Here is a 15,772-nt window from a genome sequence, read left to right as displayed (position 1 = left end):
GAGTTCAGTCCACATTCGTCCCCCATAGAGGTCGATCGGTGTGCGTGATGTCACGTGTCGGTGCTGTTGTTACCTCTTAAAAAGGTCTTCTGTTTTCAGACAATAATACTGACAATACTAATTCCTGTTTTTTTTCTTCTTTATCGTTCCAGGTGGAAGCCCAAAGGAACGACCATTCTGAAATAAGTCTCTTGACTTACAGGCTGTGGAGTATGGCATATTGCCATGGACTAGCAGACACCGGTTTTATCCCTGTGCCCTGGAAACAGTAGTTTCTGGTTAGGGAAATAGGGACCTGTCTGTACGTATGTACGTACGTGTGTGTGTGCGTGTGCTGCGTCTTTGTGTACATTGCGAGCTGTGCGTGCGGTGGTTGTGTTTTCGTAGGCTGCGTAAGGGTGGGCAAGCGACGTTAGTGAGCACCCATTTAGACGTTGCCAGCACCATTCACGCCCGGCCGCCTTTGCCTCCACGGTGTTGAAGTTTTACACGCCCGCCGCTTTAAGTACTCGGTTAAGGCTGAAGTCGATTTAGCAGAGGCCCAGGGTGAGTCCAAGACGCCGCTTGCCCACAGATGTCACCCGTGGCTGGGGAATGAGCCCAGCTCCTGGGAAAGCAGTGCGGATTACAAAACCGCTCTGGCGTAATTCTCTCCCATGAACTGGGGAATCTTTTGTCTAGGCGATCGCTGTCGGCCATTGCATCCCCTACTATGCAGTTCAAGACTTAAACAGGGAATATATTGTGTGTGTGACCGTTTGTCTTTATAGTCTTTGTGCAAGTTCTACTGCAACAAAACCACACACACACACAAAGCGGATTGTGTCAATATGTGCAGTATGTACATAGTAATTGACACCGTTTGTCAGTCCACTGCTGGATGAAAGTACGCAAGACGTATGTATAATATGAGATACCCTGATTATTGTGGCCGCATACGTACGCACGCACACACGTGCCCCGACACGCTGGATTCGTTTGGCACTCGATTGAGAGGCCAGTCGACACGTGGCGTATACGCGCTGCGAACGAACCGTGCGATTTACGCACGTGTATAGAACTCTACGGTCAACCGAATTTAATGCTTAACTTTTTAATATACATGCATAAACGTGTGTGTATATATAAAAACGCATTAACAAATCGTATTGAAATATTTTCAAGGATTTATTTATTTGAAAAACTATAAATAAAAAAAAACCCGCCCTCGAACAGATGCTGCTGCTGCTGCTGCTGCGTGGCACCGTAGACGCCAAGCCCCGGAGCGGGGAGGTCGCTATCGGATAGCGCTTTGTCGTCTCTCTCCGCTGTTCGGGGAGTGTGGCGGTGACGGTGGTGGTGGCGGTGACGGTGGCGGTGACGGTGACGGTGGCGGGTTCACACGCTCGCACACGCGGCTCGCCTACTGGACACCTGTGAACAAAGAGCGCTTCATAGCTTATCGGATTCCTCCAGTTGAAATCAACTTTCCGATTCCCGATTCGCCCTGCTTCGGGGGGGTAGCGCCGTAGCACGGCGCGAGGGCTCCGCTCGCCGTTTGTAAAAGTTCTAATCCTGGTACGAAGGTCGGCTCGCCATCCGACCTTATCATCATGATCATCAAACACGTTGGCCTTAGCGCATCAACTACGTGCTATGAAGCAAGGGCCATTGCCCAAAATGTCGCAGATTATACATTACGCCCTTTAAGGCCACACAGTGTTGTTGTTGTTGTTGACACGGAATGCGTCCATGGGTTTTTGTTATTTGTGCACCACTGCCGACTCAGCAGCAGCATCACCACCACCACCAAGTAATTTGTTTACTCATCCTTACAGGATTGATAGCATTGTGCGTGAGTGTGAAGTTAACACTTGGTGGGCTGGTGAGACTGGACACCCCTTTCCCGTGGCAATGTGGGGATCTCCAATTTTTTCCATGACAGTGCGTATAAGTTTGACGCGTTCAAAACATTCGAACCGCTTTCGATCGTTTCGGCCGATTGACACATCCCTCCGTACGCCATTCGGTTGCAATGAAACGCAAGTGCCGCGAGCGACTCCTCCGAGGCGAGTCTTGACGTCGCGAGAATGTGGGGCGACCCAAGGGCTTCGTAGCGTACAAGTGAAGTTGTTGGGTTAACCTCGTGCATTTTCACGTCCCGCTGTGGGCTGGCCAGCTGGCGGCCGCTGGTTCAGCTCCAGAGGCCGCATTTGCCAAAGGCGTCGCTCGTTTGTGCGCCCGAGCGGAAATATTTTGTGGACAGCCGTTCGGAGCGGTCAGGTGAATTCGAACTTCGTGAAGAAGACTAACCCGATGGCCGAGGGCCGTGCATCGACCCAATAAGCAAAACTCACAACTTGCCTCCGTGTTAAATAGTTCTTCGTGATAAGATATATTTTTTGTAAAAAAAAAGTGTAAATGTATACCCAAAAAGACTATTACGGACTATCGAATATTTTTTTGTTGACAGATTATCGTGGATATCGTATATTTATATGTATTGCCACATGGTGACGGATCGAAATAAACATTATATATTATGAACAAGCATGCGTGATGCAAGACTGCTCGTTTTAATTGTCGGTGTTGCATCGCATTTTGAGAGCAACGGCATGCTAACCGTAACCCAAAGGGCCCAAATGCAGCCAAATCGCCTAATTGAGGCCACGCTTACACAACCCCCGAGCATCCGGGTCTTGGAGGGGCCCCGAAACCTTTTTCCACTGCGCAACCGAGCCACCCCGACGCAGCTCGAGAGGCCAGGTCCGCTATTCCGCTGCAGGAGTTGCACTGCCGACGTCGCCCGCGGCAAACGAGCGCCGATGGGTGCAGGCGAATGCGGCGATGCCACGTCCTCGCCACACACCCACGAGCAACGAATGTGGTGTTAGCCCAGCGCCCCCCCCCCCCACGAGTCATATTTAGATGCCTTGATTTAGAGACCAGCGTGTATATCACGGCTTGGTTCTGGTTCGGCACGGCAAATAGACGGCGGGAAAGCCATCCCTGTACCGCGCAAGCGCCCTGCACAAGCGCGGCATGCATGTGGCCAGTGGGAATGGGGCAGGAGGCGCCACCACCTGCTTAGTTGTCCCCATCAGGCCACACCTGCAGCCGCCAGAGAATCTCTCTAGAAGGGCATGACCTATATGTCCAGGTCAACACATTCATCAATAACACTGTGGGCCCCATAATAATAATAATAAATAAGGTGACGTTTCCGGCACGGTGTTATTTGACGAATGCGTCTAGTTTTGTTGTTAATTGCGGCTGTGCACCCGTGCCAACCCAGCAGCAGCAGCAGCAGCTTAACCAAATAATGTTTTTGTTTCCGGACGGGCGCGGTTTTGTGACACCGCGCTACCCACGCGCGGCAGAGCGTTGGGTGATGGTGGCTGGAGGAGGAAGACGCCGGCGGTTAGAGTAAACACCAGGGCCGCCAAAGAAAAGCCTCCGTGCCGCCCCAGGCCGTCCCTTGTCCCACCGTTATATTCGGGCATCTTGAGGTGGCAGTCGTTATTTAGACGAAAATCACACATCCAAATGCTACTCTCTTTCACAAACGGCACAAAATCGGACGGAAAAGAACACGTTAAAGTAGTTTATTGCTGACAAAATACAGCAATCCCACTGTCAACGAAATGCAAATCAGTTACCACCATTCTTAAAACACATGCGAGTGTTGCGGCAAAAAAGCCCAAACGACTGATACTGTTCTGACCGTTCGTGTGAGAATATACGTTGGGGCGTCACGCTTTTTATTGTGCATTTGAGGTCACTGCATTCGTGTTAGCTATCCTAGTTTTAATACGCCGCCGTACTCGCCGATGTGGATGTCTTCTCAACGTCGAGATAACGAGACGGCGGAGGCCGAGCCCCTAATCACCGGCTCGCACTGCGACCAGCGTGGAACAGAATTCACAGGCACGCACGGTGGTGCCGCGGCTGGTGGCGCCACCGCGCAACGGAAAAAAAAAACATTTGAATTGCGTCGGTTCCGCGGTAGAGGTCTCGACTCGCAACGGGAAGAGGTCGGTCACAAGGTCAAATCCTAGATCTGGGATCAACTCGGCCTTATTGCCAATGCACCTCTGGGGGTTGAAATAATACGTACCAAATTAATTAAAACTATTTTTAATTTTACTCGGTAAGGCCCACTGAGCCTATGTAGCTCTTTTGCAGGAGCGACCTGGCCACAGATGACAGCTCAACTAAGTGGCTTATCAAGTGGAAATTTATAGCAGCCAAATACTCTAAACGCATATTTATTCTAAATGTGGAGGGAAAAACCGGAGGATCCGGATAAAAAATCCACGCCACCACGGGAAGAACACGCAAACTCCAAATATACAGCAGGTGCCAGGGTCAGAATCGAACCCACAACCTCCTGCATACCAGGCGAGGGAGTTAACATCTCCTCGCCACCGTGGCGCCCTTATTGTGGACAGCCAAGAGCGCTTGTCGCGTAGCTATACGAACGCTCAACCTGAGCGTGTCTGATTGCTACCACCGGCTCCAGGCCACTCCAAATGCTCACGTGACCACAAACACACCGTGACTTTACAAGCTCTTTGACATTAGGTACAGGAGGAAGGCCTCACCACTGAGCCTCAAGGCTTTCCTTAAAGTCTTGCATCAGGATGTTCCACCAATTTAATTTTCCATCGTCGTCGTCAACCTTCTACTTCTGAAGCCAGGTCAATAAAAAGAAATACCACCACATTGTGGGAAAACAACAGTGGTCATCCGATAAGCAGATGGTCTCCTGTCATAGAAACGTGGAGTTACCACCGCAGACTCAAAACCACCCAAGTGCTCAAATATTTTTGAGTATGGAGGCACTTTTTACTTTTTTTGAAGGAAACAATTTCGTGATTAAATTACGACGTCTAATGTAAACTAAACAAACGGCAAGAATGCGTGATTAAAAGGGACTTGGCAATCCCAGATAACGATACCGAGAAACAAGCGGTGAACAATCCTCAATTCTTTATAGCAGAAGGCGAGTGTCATACACATAACGGTGGGCGTGTGCACGCAGCCTGTATTGCCGTTCAAACGTTCAGGCTTGGACTGCGTTGAGAAATACTCGTGACGAGCAAGCCCAGGGCAACAGCTATCGATACAGGAATCCTACAGCAGGAGTTTCACCAGAGATACACATTCCCCACCACGCCCCCCCCCCCAACCTCTTTCTTTACTGCATCGATGATGACCCCTTCCCCACCACCTCCGCCATGTACACGCACCCCCCCCTCCCTCCCCTCAGTTGAGATGGAAACCCTTCTCGATGGTCGCCGACAGAAGCCTCTCCCGCATGATTTCCTCTGACGAATATTCGGGCAGTTTGAGGTAGTGGACGCAGGTGTTCACCGACGGGAAGCTGCCGTCCGTCGCGTCGACCTGCGCACGGAAGCACAGACGACGCACGGCTCTCGTGAGAAAGACAACAGGCCCACGGGGGGGTGAAGAAGTGCGGGTGGGTGGCGGCGGTGGCGGCGGCTGTCCGACGGAGAGACTCGGGGCCGTAGGAATGTGGAATTTCACGACTACTGGGTCACGGTGTGCCAGTGAAGGTGGGCATCGACCCATTGGTTCAAGTGAAAAAAGTGAGGTTTTAGTTAACGTCTTGCCTTTATTTGGATGAATGATGATGATCATGGTAGTTATTCCAATTAACAAATACAACTACAAGCTAGTTTTATTTCACCAGGTAAGGCCCACTAAGCCAATATAGCTCTATTGCACAAGTGACCTGGCTGTCACAAACGATAGCGCAACTAAGTGGTCTATCATGTGGAAGTTTACAGCAGCCAAATACGATAAACACACGTTGATTCTTTATATGGAGGGGAAAACCGGAGGACCCGGAGAAAATCCACGCAACCACAGGGAGACAGACGCGCAATCTCCAAATAAACAGCAGGCGTCAAGGTCGGGATCGAACTCACGACCTCCTGAATACCAGGCGAGGTAGTTAACATCTCGCCACCGTGGCGCCCATGTTGTAGTAATGAATCGAAATTCTCCCTCGGGAAAAAGGGACCTTGTGTCTAAATAGGCCCGTCAGCTGGCAATGGATGAGCTTATGTCACCGATCGTTCGGCCGCGGTGGCTAGGAGCGTTTCACGCTCTCCATTTGGAGCGGGTGGCCTCGCGGTCGGCGCTGGACGCACGGCTACTCGGCAGGCAGCCGTGGTCGTGCGGTTTCGCTTTCTGTGCGCTTTTGCGGGGGAAAAACCTGCATCGGTGCATCGTCAGGGTCGGGATCGAACCCACGAACTCCCGTGCACAGGGCGATGGAGATGGAGTCTCCTGGCCACCTTGGCGCCCCATCGTCCTAGCCCAGGAGCCGCAGATTGCCTGAAGCTTAACTATAATTTAAAGTAAAGATTTTTTGATTCATTATAGCAGGGAATGGGTCACTACGGAACGTCTTGGCAACGACAAAATGTACAGTCAAACTATATTGTTAAATAACAAGCGAGGGGAAAATACACGAAATCGACGCAGTTAATGCCATCACCCATTTTGTTTATTTAAATCGGAATTTGTTTGTCACCTGCCGTATACCCGCTGCGTTTGCGTCCGTGTACCAGGTAGCTCTGCTGGTGACGCGGCTCTCAAACAGTTCTTGGTCAAAGACAAAAACAAAATGCCTCTTCTTCCTTTAATGGTTTGTTGCCGACCCCCGTCCTAGCCAATGGGCTCTCCCGGCGCACTCACCTTGCGCACGATGGTGAGCCGGGGGTGCAGGTTAGCGAGGCCGCCGGGAGGCAGCGACGAGCAGCCGGTGGTGAACTGGAGGAACGCCTTCCTCTCTTGGGCCGACATTCCGCACAGCACGTTCACAAACCTGAGGAAGCCGGGGCTGCAAGGAGGGAGGACGGGCCAACGTTCAAACGCGCGTGATAACCGGGGATGGCGGCGGCGGCGGTGGCTAACGCTGCACGTGGCTGCCTCCAATCCAGCAGTGCGGTAGTAGCGGCGCGGGTTGGTGGATGGCAGCACGAATGATCAAATGTTGCGAGATTATCCTCCCCGTGGACATTGAGGAAGTGCCATGCCCTGGCTTGCCAGCAGAATGTATTACAGAAAAGTTTGGACTATTATCATCTGTCACCTTCTCTATGGGACATACAGGGTGGCCCATAAGCCTGGAATCGTAGTGAAAAATAAATAATTCATTTTTTTTTTATTTCTGCAGGCCCAAGATGTCTGAGTAAGCAAGAACGAGTCCAGATAATTCTACTCCTAGGAAATCGGAGTCAGGGGGGAGGTCGCTGTTGAATTTAACAGACTGCATCCAGACCGCGGGCCAATAACTCAAGAGCTGTGTTAGTCTTTCCTATGATTCCAGACTTTGGGGACACCCTGTAAAGTGTTTCCCCCTCGCATGCATTGGTTTTGTCCGGATGTTCTGGTTCTCTCTCAATGTAAAAAACCCTCACCATTGGCCAAACACCTCTTCATACACAGGGAACTACAAAGGAATCACTGGCGCCGACTTACCGACTTGGCAGCCTTTGCAGCTTGGATCTGCGGTTTCTACTCGGCAATTGTGAGACGCAATTTCCACGAGCGACGACGCTGCGTAAAATGAATCGTTATTTACTTTTTAACAATTTCGAACCGAGTGCGGCTACAGCTGCGGGAAGTCTGAATCTCTGCAGGTCGTTCGTCGGAACTGCTTTCAGGGTCCCGTGTGTTTTTCGGTCTCACGCGATTTTGCTTCGGATTTGCCCTGACGAACAGCCCCAAATAAAAATGTATTTCGTCCCGGGACGACGAACGTGTGACGCATCTTTGTCTGTCATTTACCAACCGTGTTCGTTGTTTTCTGTACTAACATGGGACATTGGCGTTTGCGACCAGAGCTTCCTCGTAAAAGAAACACGCATCTCAATGGGCATGGGCTCTAGCCGGGGGAGGGGGGGGGGGTACATTCAGTGGGCAGAGCGCACTGAACGTGGCGCTACAAGGTGGAAGAATAAGAAAATGAATCGTCATGGGATATTAGAATCAGAATATGTATTTATACTCGGGGAATCCAATGAGCTATGAAGCTCTTTTTCACAGATGTCCAGTATGGAGAGTATGTGGCGGGGGGGGGGGGGGGTGTCGAATCCCTTCGTGCGGAATGGTGGCGCTGTGGTTAAAGTACTTGAGTCGGAATGCGAGGGCTTACGAGTTCTGATCTTGGCCCAATCATCCCTCCAGAGTCGACAAAAATTCGTCCCATTTTGTGGGAAGTCAACGGCGGTCATCGGATGGATGGAGACGACAATTCCTTACCGCGGAACTTTTAACCGCTGCCCCCGCTGACCTCCAATGGAGGCGAGCGTCACCTCACGGCGGTGTGCGCAGGGCGGGGAGGGTGGGAGTAGACACGCTCACCTCTCCCTCGTGTATCCCAGCTTGGGCTCCGTGTAGTTGGTGATGTCGTCCGCCGTCCACGACGGACACTGGTCCCCGCACAGGATGAGCTGCACTTCTTCGGGGCTGAAGGAGCTCAGCTTCTCCATGGGGTACACGCGGTTGAAGCCGTCTTGCAAGGAGACACGGCGGCAGTGACACGCGCGCGCGCGTGCGTTGAGAACGACGCGACGGACAAAAGCGACGCGCGACGCTCGTAAAACTAACCGCTATTGTTTATTCATCATTTTAAATATTTAACTTGCTAAATCTGAAATTAATTGGCCGCATTTGTTCAGGCGACAACTTTATTAATCGGCCGCGTCGGTTGGAGGAGGGTCGACGACACAACACATTTTACTCGCGCGATCGAGCCAAAAGTCTGTGATGAATAGCAATACTGGGGGTGAAAGCCTACGCGTGTTGATCTTTAGTCACTTTCCCCTAAAGCTAACAACCGTTTAAAATTTACCACCAATCTTCACGCCACCTATCTCTCACCGTTTTATCGACGGCCTTCCGTCTCGTTGTCGGCAAGCGTCTTATTGACGCACGGTATCGTTATACTGTACGTGCATTGTCACGTCAATAATGGCATTAGCCTAGACGGACGAGCAAGAACTTATACCTCTGAAGGCGTCGACTTGTTTCCGAATGCCGGAGTGGAGGCAAAAGTCGAACATCAGGTCCACGTACTCCTCGGCGTTCTCCAACGTCACAATCTGCCGGGGAAAATTGAGATGTAACAATTATTGTTGCTATTATCGTACAAGTACGGTCCCCCCTCTTGTTAATCCACTCCCCATGTCACGCGGGCTATGGGGGTTTATTTGGCTGTAAGCGCCACGGTGGTTAATGCCGGTTGGCGACGGCTTCTTCTTCTTATCGTCGTTTCTTCTTCTTCTTCATCACCTTCTTCTTCACCTTCTCCTCCTCCTCCTCTTCCTCCTTCTTCTTCTTCTCTGTGTATGGAAATTCCCGAGGCCATCACATGGCTTACAAACTTAAACCTGGGCGTATAATTTAGACATACTTGCCATTTCTTAAGAACTGCATTTCCTTTAGAACCGTTTTTGTGTTTAGTTTGCTGTCCTTCCCCCGGCACCTCTGATTAGCACAGCTTGCTACCTACGGTGCAAAGGAAGTCCACCATACGTACATATGTATGCTCGAAGAAGGCTCTTTCTCCGGCGAAACTTGATCACGGCTCTATGTTGAGGTGAGACGATCGCTGCTGTTGCCGCTACAGCTGTCCCTCCGGGAGCTGCGTGCACTGGGCACTCGCTGGCGATGTGGCTCATGGACCGTGCCTCGCTGCGTTTGCAGAGCGGCAAGGTCCAGGATGCTCCCCACTTATTTTGGACATTTCGCCAAGGCGCTCATGCAGTTGTTCCGTTCTATCCATGCGCGTGGAAATGTGTTGTTGTTGTTGTTGTTGTTCAGGAGCTAATTGGCCAACGCCGGGCCCCGACATGACCCAGAAGAAACCAATTACGATTCATAACAATTGGTCGTGAACGCCTACGTAAACAAAATCAAAATCAGAGCCGTTTGCATTTTTTGAAGTTCATTCATGATCGCCGCCGCCGACGAGCGCCGCGCTCACCTCGTCTTCCCCGCAAGACTTGAGGTCGTAGGCGGCGAAGCCGTGCACCTTGGACGACGGGCAAAACTGGAAGTTTAACCTGCGGGGGGAGGAAACAAGAGCGGAGATTTTCCCAGTTGGCAGCAGATTGCACGTCGGATTTCGCGACCGACATCACGATCCATTGCCCAGAAACGACCAAGGGATTAATCGCCAGCGATTATGCTCTCAGGCCGAGGTCGAGGCTGGCGACTGAAATAGCAACGCAGAATTTCAAACCGGTAGCTCAGCTGCTTCAACAGGAGATGGGCGCTGCCCCCCCCAGTGCTCGCTTACGAAGAGAGACCGCTTGCACCTGGCCACCAAAAACAAGCACCCCGCACCTCCTCCGATTCCCCGCACCTTCGATTAGCGGGATTGGCTAGGTAGGGTGCGAAAGAAGTTCAACATACAGACATAGACTCACACAGAAAACCCACAGACTCACAGAGAGACCTACAGACTCACGCAGAGAACCGTAGTTTGTTGTCCTTCCGCCGCACCACCGATTAGCACGGTTGGCAACGTATGGTGCGAAACAAGTTCAACATACATTCAGCACATATGTCCCCGTCAAACATTCCTCACCGTCGTCATCTTCCACCCTATCACCATCCTCGCTCGCTGGTGCTTCCCCCGCCGCTGTGCCGCGAGTTGAATGATTCACTCGGAAATCTGGCCGAGCGGAGCGGCGTAGAGGGAGAACGCCCCCCCCCCCCGGCCCCCCCCCGCACCCCCACACCGCACAGCCTTAAAACGCCAAACCGCGAACGTCACGGCGAATGTAAACCGGGCACCGCGGGAGACACAAACAACTTTTTAAAAAATCGCATCTCGTACCCAAGGTCTTCAATGGCCACCGGAGTTCCCGTGCCCGTCGAGTTGTTGAGCATGAGCTCCTGCAGCATGGTGTTGCGCTCGTCCTCCGACAGGGACCTGTTGCCGAGGATCTGCTTCCGCTTGATCGCCAGCTCCTTGAGCTCCTTGAGGAAGCGCGCGCGGTGAGGGTTGATGACCGCCATGTCCTCCCAGCCCAGGATGCCGTGGAACCACGCGGGCGCACGCGGCTTCGGCGGGTCCAGAATGAACTCGGACTTGGAGTCGTCCTCCAGGCTGCCGACCGACAGCGTGTCGGGGGGACCCTCCTCGAGCGACGCCTCGGAGGCCACCTCGCACGGCCGGAGGTCGCCGTCGTGCGGGTCGCCGTGCTCGTAGAGCGGCTTGCACGCGGCGCCGCTGACGTCGCCGTTGCACATGAGCCTGAAGAAGGGCCGCGACAGGGGGATGTCCACCAGGCGGTTGTCCTGCACGCACTTGGCGAGGAAGATGCCGAGGAAGAAGAAGAGCTTGACGACGCGCTCCACCTCTTCGCTGTCCTGCGGGAGCGGCGCCGGGAAGAGGCCGCTCAGGTGCTGCACGTAGAAGCCCTGCGGCTTCACGCCGTCGCCGAGGTCCACCTGCTGATGTTGGGAGGGGTGGTGGGGGGGGCGCGGGGGGGGGGGGCCAACAGTGGTGAGCGACCGACCGCGGTGGATCGATACGAGCTCACCGTGTCAACGTTGTCGTCACCATCATCGTCGTCGTTGTCAGTTAAGAGGCGTAACGGATCCAGTGATTCCATGGATTAATATCATTTCGCTTAAGCTTGTGATGTACACACGTCGAACTGAACGTGTAAACATTGACGTCGTGAGATTTGTACGTTGTATGCAATGGGTTCTTTCGTGTTATCCCCACGGAAGCCTCTACAGGCTACTACTATATTCACTACAATGTTAAACACGGCACAAGCCCAACACTTAAAATAAGTAGGTTTTCTCTTAGTGTCACTGTTCCTCAAAAAGTGATGAGTAACCGTGCAGACGGTGCTGGCATTACGAGCGTGGAGACTCGCAATCGGATGGTTTCGAGTTCAAATCCTGCTCGGGGGTTGACTGAACCAATAATCATTCTTTCCGCAGTCAATAAAATAAACACCACTTTGTGGGAATTCAACACTGGCCCCACCATGGGAATGTGGAATTTCCACCAGAAGCTCTGCGCTGCCAATGGAGCTTGACACCGCGCCCTTGTCATTCGAGCACGAAGAGCTTCTTCGATTACCTCGGACAGCGCCCTCGCTCGTCACATCAAACCCTACAGGCACGGACTCGAGTTCATTCCCGACAGCGATTGGAACTCGCACACTTTCCACTCCGTGAGTCAAAACGACTTGACCACGGTGCTATCCAGCAGGAGTAGTGACTACAGCGTCGTCACACGTGTCATTCCCAATGCCGGGGGGGGGTCCAGAGCCTTGGATCTCAATCCATTCCGGTCCCTCGTTTTCTTGCAAAGTGCCATGCTTTGTCTGTTCCTTGCCAACCGAAGCACTCAAAAGTGCATTAAACCACAAGATGCTCACGTCTTTTTTCCTCCCTTTCCATTTCTTTTTTGTTTGCCCTCAATCTCACCAGCAGAAAGTTGCGCAAGACTTCGCAAAGCTCACCCGGGGGGTCTGACCGCAGGGCCCCATAAGCGTTGCCCTTCTTTATCGCTGTAAACTTTCTAAGCCGACGACGTTCCCCGAACCAAGCAGCAGCATCCACGGCCGCTTTGTCAAGACGCCTTCTGCATGCGGGAAATTATTAACGGTGGGCACAGGACGCGGGGGGGGAGGGGGGGGGAGGGGGGGGCACCTACCAGGTTCTGAGCATTGGCAAGGTCGTCGTCACACAGCCACATTCCCAGGCTCTTCCTCTGGAACTCTGCGGCCACGAGGGCGTAGAATTCCAGCGTGGGACCCAGCCCCGTGCCCTCCTCGCCAATGAATTCCACCTGGAGAAACGGAGCGAGTCAACAAGAGACCACGGTCACAGCTCAGAAACTCTTCGCACCCCCATGGCGCCGTCGAGACTGACTTTTGAGACGCGTTTCTCTGTGCAGTGATTACACTCGATCATCCGTGGTCATGGGGGGTCGGGGGAGCAGGGGGGCGGGGGTGGGGGGGGGGATATTGGCCCGCATAAAACAATTATATGGATATTACTAAAACGTACAGTTGTATTTTTCGGAACCCATTTGCGAAGAACACAGGAACAAAACAAGGACGTGACAGATAAGGAGATAAGGAAGTCAACGTTTCTTGAATTGAGCATGATTTTAAGAGCCCGGGGAAAAGCGACGATGGGAGGGAATTCTAATTAGGCTATAAAACGAGGTTTTGTACCTTTGTAAAAACTAGTTTCTATCGTCCATGCTGCTGGCCACCAGTCCAATGTCATTCTTAACATTAGGCCGGTGGCCTGCAGCATAGGACGAGGATGTTTATTGTGCAGCTTGCGTAGAATATCAACACTTTAAAGTTCTCGAACTGTTGACATGGCACGTGTATGTTTACTCCTGTAAGTTGGTGGTCTCGCGGACACGTGACGATTGATTGAGGGAATGAGCAAAAAAGAATCATTAGTCAAAGTGCACTCACTGGATTGTTACGTTATATTTTCTATCGTGCTATGTTTGTGGAAGATTCGTGCTTACTATTCCCGTAGGCTCATGGGTCAGACTGAATGTGACCGAACGATGGAGGAAAAGGCGTTGGCAAGGCGGAATCAACCGCGAAATTAAACGCAGTGTGCACAAGACGCAAACAAGTGAGGAGGGGTAAGTAACAAAAAAGACACGGGCAGAGCAGAACACACAGGCAAGAAGACAAACAAGGGAGTGAACCAGAATTGCGACAAATTCATCGACACGGAGCAGCGAAGTGGCGGAGAAGGGAGGGGTGGAACCGCTGGTGCCCACTTCCTGGAGACAGTGTACAGCAGTGTTCTTCATCAAGTATCAGGAGAGGCGGGGGGCACTTTCGCAGACAGGCCTACACATCGAAACCGTTGGGGTTTGACAACAGCACGACGGGGGTGTTGTCACGTGTTGTTGTTGTGTATTGTGTCGGGGGGGGGCGCACGTCAGGGGACCGCACTAAAGGCCACCAAGGGGCCACCAGTGGCCCGCGGGCCTTGCAATGAAGAACACTGCCCTACTGTCTCATCCGCACTGCGCTTTCAAGTATCGAGCTGCTGGTCATCTCACTCTTCTCCCCCCCCCCTCTGCTTCTTCGCCTTGCACAGCTCCACTCTGGAATTCTCTCCTCCTGTTATCGTCTCTTCCTCCCCCCCCCCCTACCCCACAAGCACTTATAATAACCTTGCGGAATTCACCAAACGTGTTCGATCTGATATATTACAACTCCGATGGTGCTTTAAGGACGCGTCGGCTTTCGCAAACAACGTCGTGGACCGCAACCCATTTTTTGGGTCGAAACGCACGAGTAAAATGTGTGTCGACACAGCCAATTCATAAAGCTGTCACGTGGAACAAAACGTGGCCAAATCGATCACCGCTTCGGAACGCGAGCGGTGCGCACAACGTTTAACGATCATTTGGATGAAGACGTTTCCGCTACGAGCTACACGAGGCAGTTTTCCCGCATTGTTGCCGGTGGTCCTGTATGTTTGCTGGCCCCCTTGACGTTGCATATCTTTAAGCCTGCGCTTCGACAGTGTTTAACCATAAAAGACTCAATGTTTAAACACGAGTCATCAAACAAAGACGGCCACCTCATTGCTTCGCTTTCCGATGCGCTCTTGCGGCCGCCTGGAACGCTCTTCCGTCGGACATTAGGAAGCCACTGGACCTATGCACTTTTAAATCATCATCATCATCATGTCGATTGACAAAACTCATTTCTTTAGAACTGCTTTTTTGTGTTTAGTTTGTTGTCCTCCACCCACACCACCAATGAGCGCGGTTGGCTACGTACGGTGCGAAAGAAGTTCCACATACATACAAGCACACTAGTCCGCAGCTAATAATGTCGTGTACTGGCAGGGGGTCCGGGGGGGGTCACGCGGGGTTGCACCGTACCTCCAACACGGACTTGCGCTCCGCGTGAACCTGCATGACGTTCTCGGCCCAGTCCATGAGGGACTCCCCGCGCGGAACCTTCACCCGCTCGTGCTTGAGCCGCCCCACGCGGAACTCGTTGGGGTCGTCGCGGCGCGCCGACGAGCTCACGCGCGCGCGGTCAACGGCCGACTCGCGCTTGTTCTGGATCCACACCACGGCCCTGCGCACAGCACGGCCGCCGCACGTCACTCACGGTCAACGCCGCCACGTCACTCACGGTCAACGCAGGCAACGCCACGTCACTCACGGTCAACGCCGCCACGTCACTCACGGTCAACGCCACATCACTCACGGCCAACGCAGGCAACGCCGCCGCACGTCACTCACGGTCAACGCCGCCACGTCACTCACGGTCAACGCAGGCAACGCCACGTCACTCACGGTCAACGCCACGTCACTCACGGTCAACGCAGTCAACGCCGCCGCTACGTCACTCACGGTCAACGCAGTCAACGCCGCCGCTACGTCACTCACGGTCAACGCAGGCAACGCCACGTCACTCACGGTCAACGCCACCACGTTACTCACGGTCAACACAGGCAACGCCACGTCACTCACGGTCAACGTCACGTCACTCACGGTCAACGCAGGCAACGCCACGTCACTCACGGTCAACGTCACGTCACTCACGGTCAACACAGGCAACGCCACGTCACTCACGGTCAACGTCACGTCACTCACGGTCAACGCAGGCAACGCCACGTCACTCACGGTCAACGCCGCCGCTACGTCACTCACGGTCAACGCAGGCAACGCCGCACGACACTCACGCTCGCTCAGGAACCACGGCGGAATCAGATTTTA

At 52.9% G+C, this 15,772-nt stretch overlaps 1 protein-coding gene across 13 annotated transcripts in view; it reads right to left on the bottom strand.

Annotated features, from left to right (window-relative positions):
• Nucleotides 1-3,568: 3,568 nt before the first annotated feature.
• HECTD1 (HECT domain E3 ubiquitin protein ligase 1) overlaps nucleotides 3,569-15,772 on the bottom strand; it is an 89,166-nt gene continuing 76,962 nt past the window's right edge. For all 13 annotated transcript variants that reach the window (XM_076067608.1, XM_076067606.1, XM_076067609.1 and 10 more), the window contains 8 exons: nucleotides 14,927-15,128; nucleotides 12,704-12,838; nucleotides 10,862-11,481; nucleotides 10,004-10,082; nucleotides 9,026-9,119; nucleotides 8,380-8,530; nucleotides 6,709-6,853; nucleotides 3,569-5,385 (listed from right to left, as the gene is read on the bottom strand). In XM_076067608.1, the coding sequence (XP_075923723.1) occupies nucleotides 5,248-5,385; nucleotides 6,709-6,853; nucleotides 8,380-8,530; nucleotides 9,026-9,119; nucleotides 10,004-10,082; nucleotides 10,862-11,481; nucleotides 12,704-12,838; nucleotides 14,927-15,128 (1,564 nt within the window). In that variant the 3' untranslated portion in view covers nucleotides 3,569-5,247. The remainder of the gene's footprint in view (nucleotides 5,386-6,708; nucleotides 6,854-8,379; nucleotides 8,531-9,025; nucleotides 9,120-10,003; nucleotides 10,083-10,861; nucleotides 11,482-12,703; nucleotides 12,839-14,926; nucleotides 15,129-15,772) is intronic.

This window comes from Petromyzon marinus, chromosome 17 (assembly GCF_048934315.1).
Source record: "Petromyzon marinus isolate PM22_M1 ecotype Great Lakes invasive population chromosome 17, UKy_Petmar_22M1.pri1.0, whole genome shotgun sequence".
Taxonomy (NCBI): Eukaryota; Metazoa; Chordata; class Hyperoartia; order Petromyzontiformes; family Petromyzontidae; genus Petromyzon; species Petromyzon marinus.
Note: the sequence above shows the minus strand (reverse complement) of the source record. Positions and strands in the feature narration are given on the sequence as shown.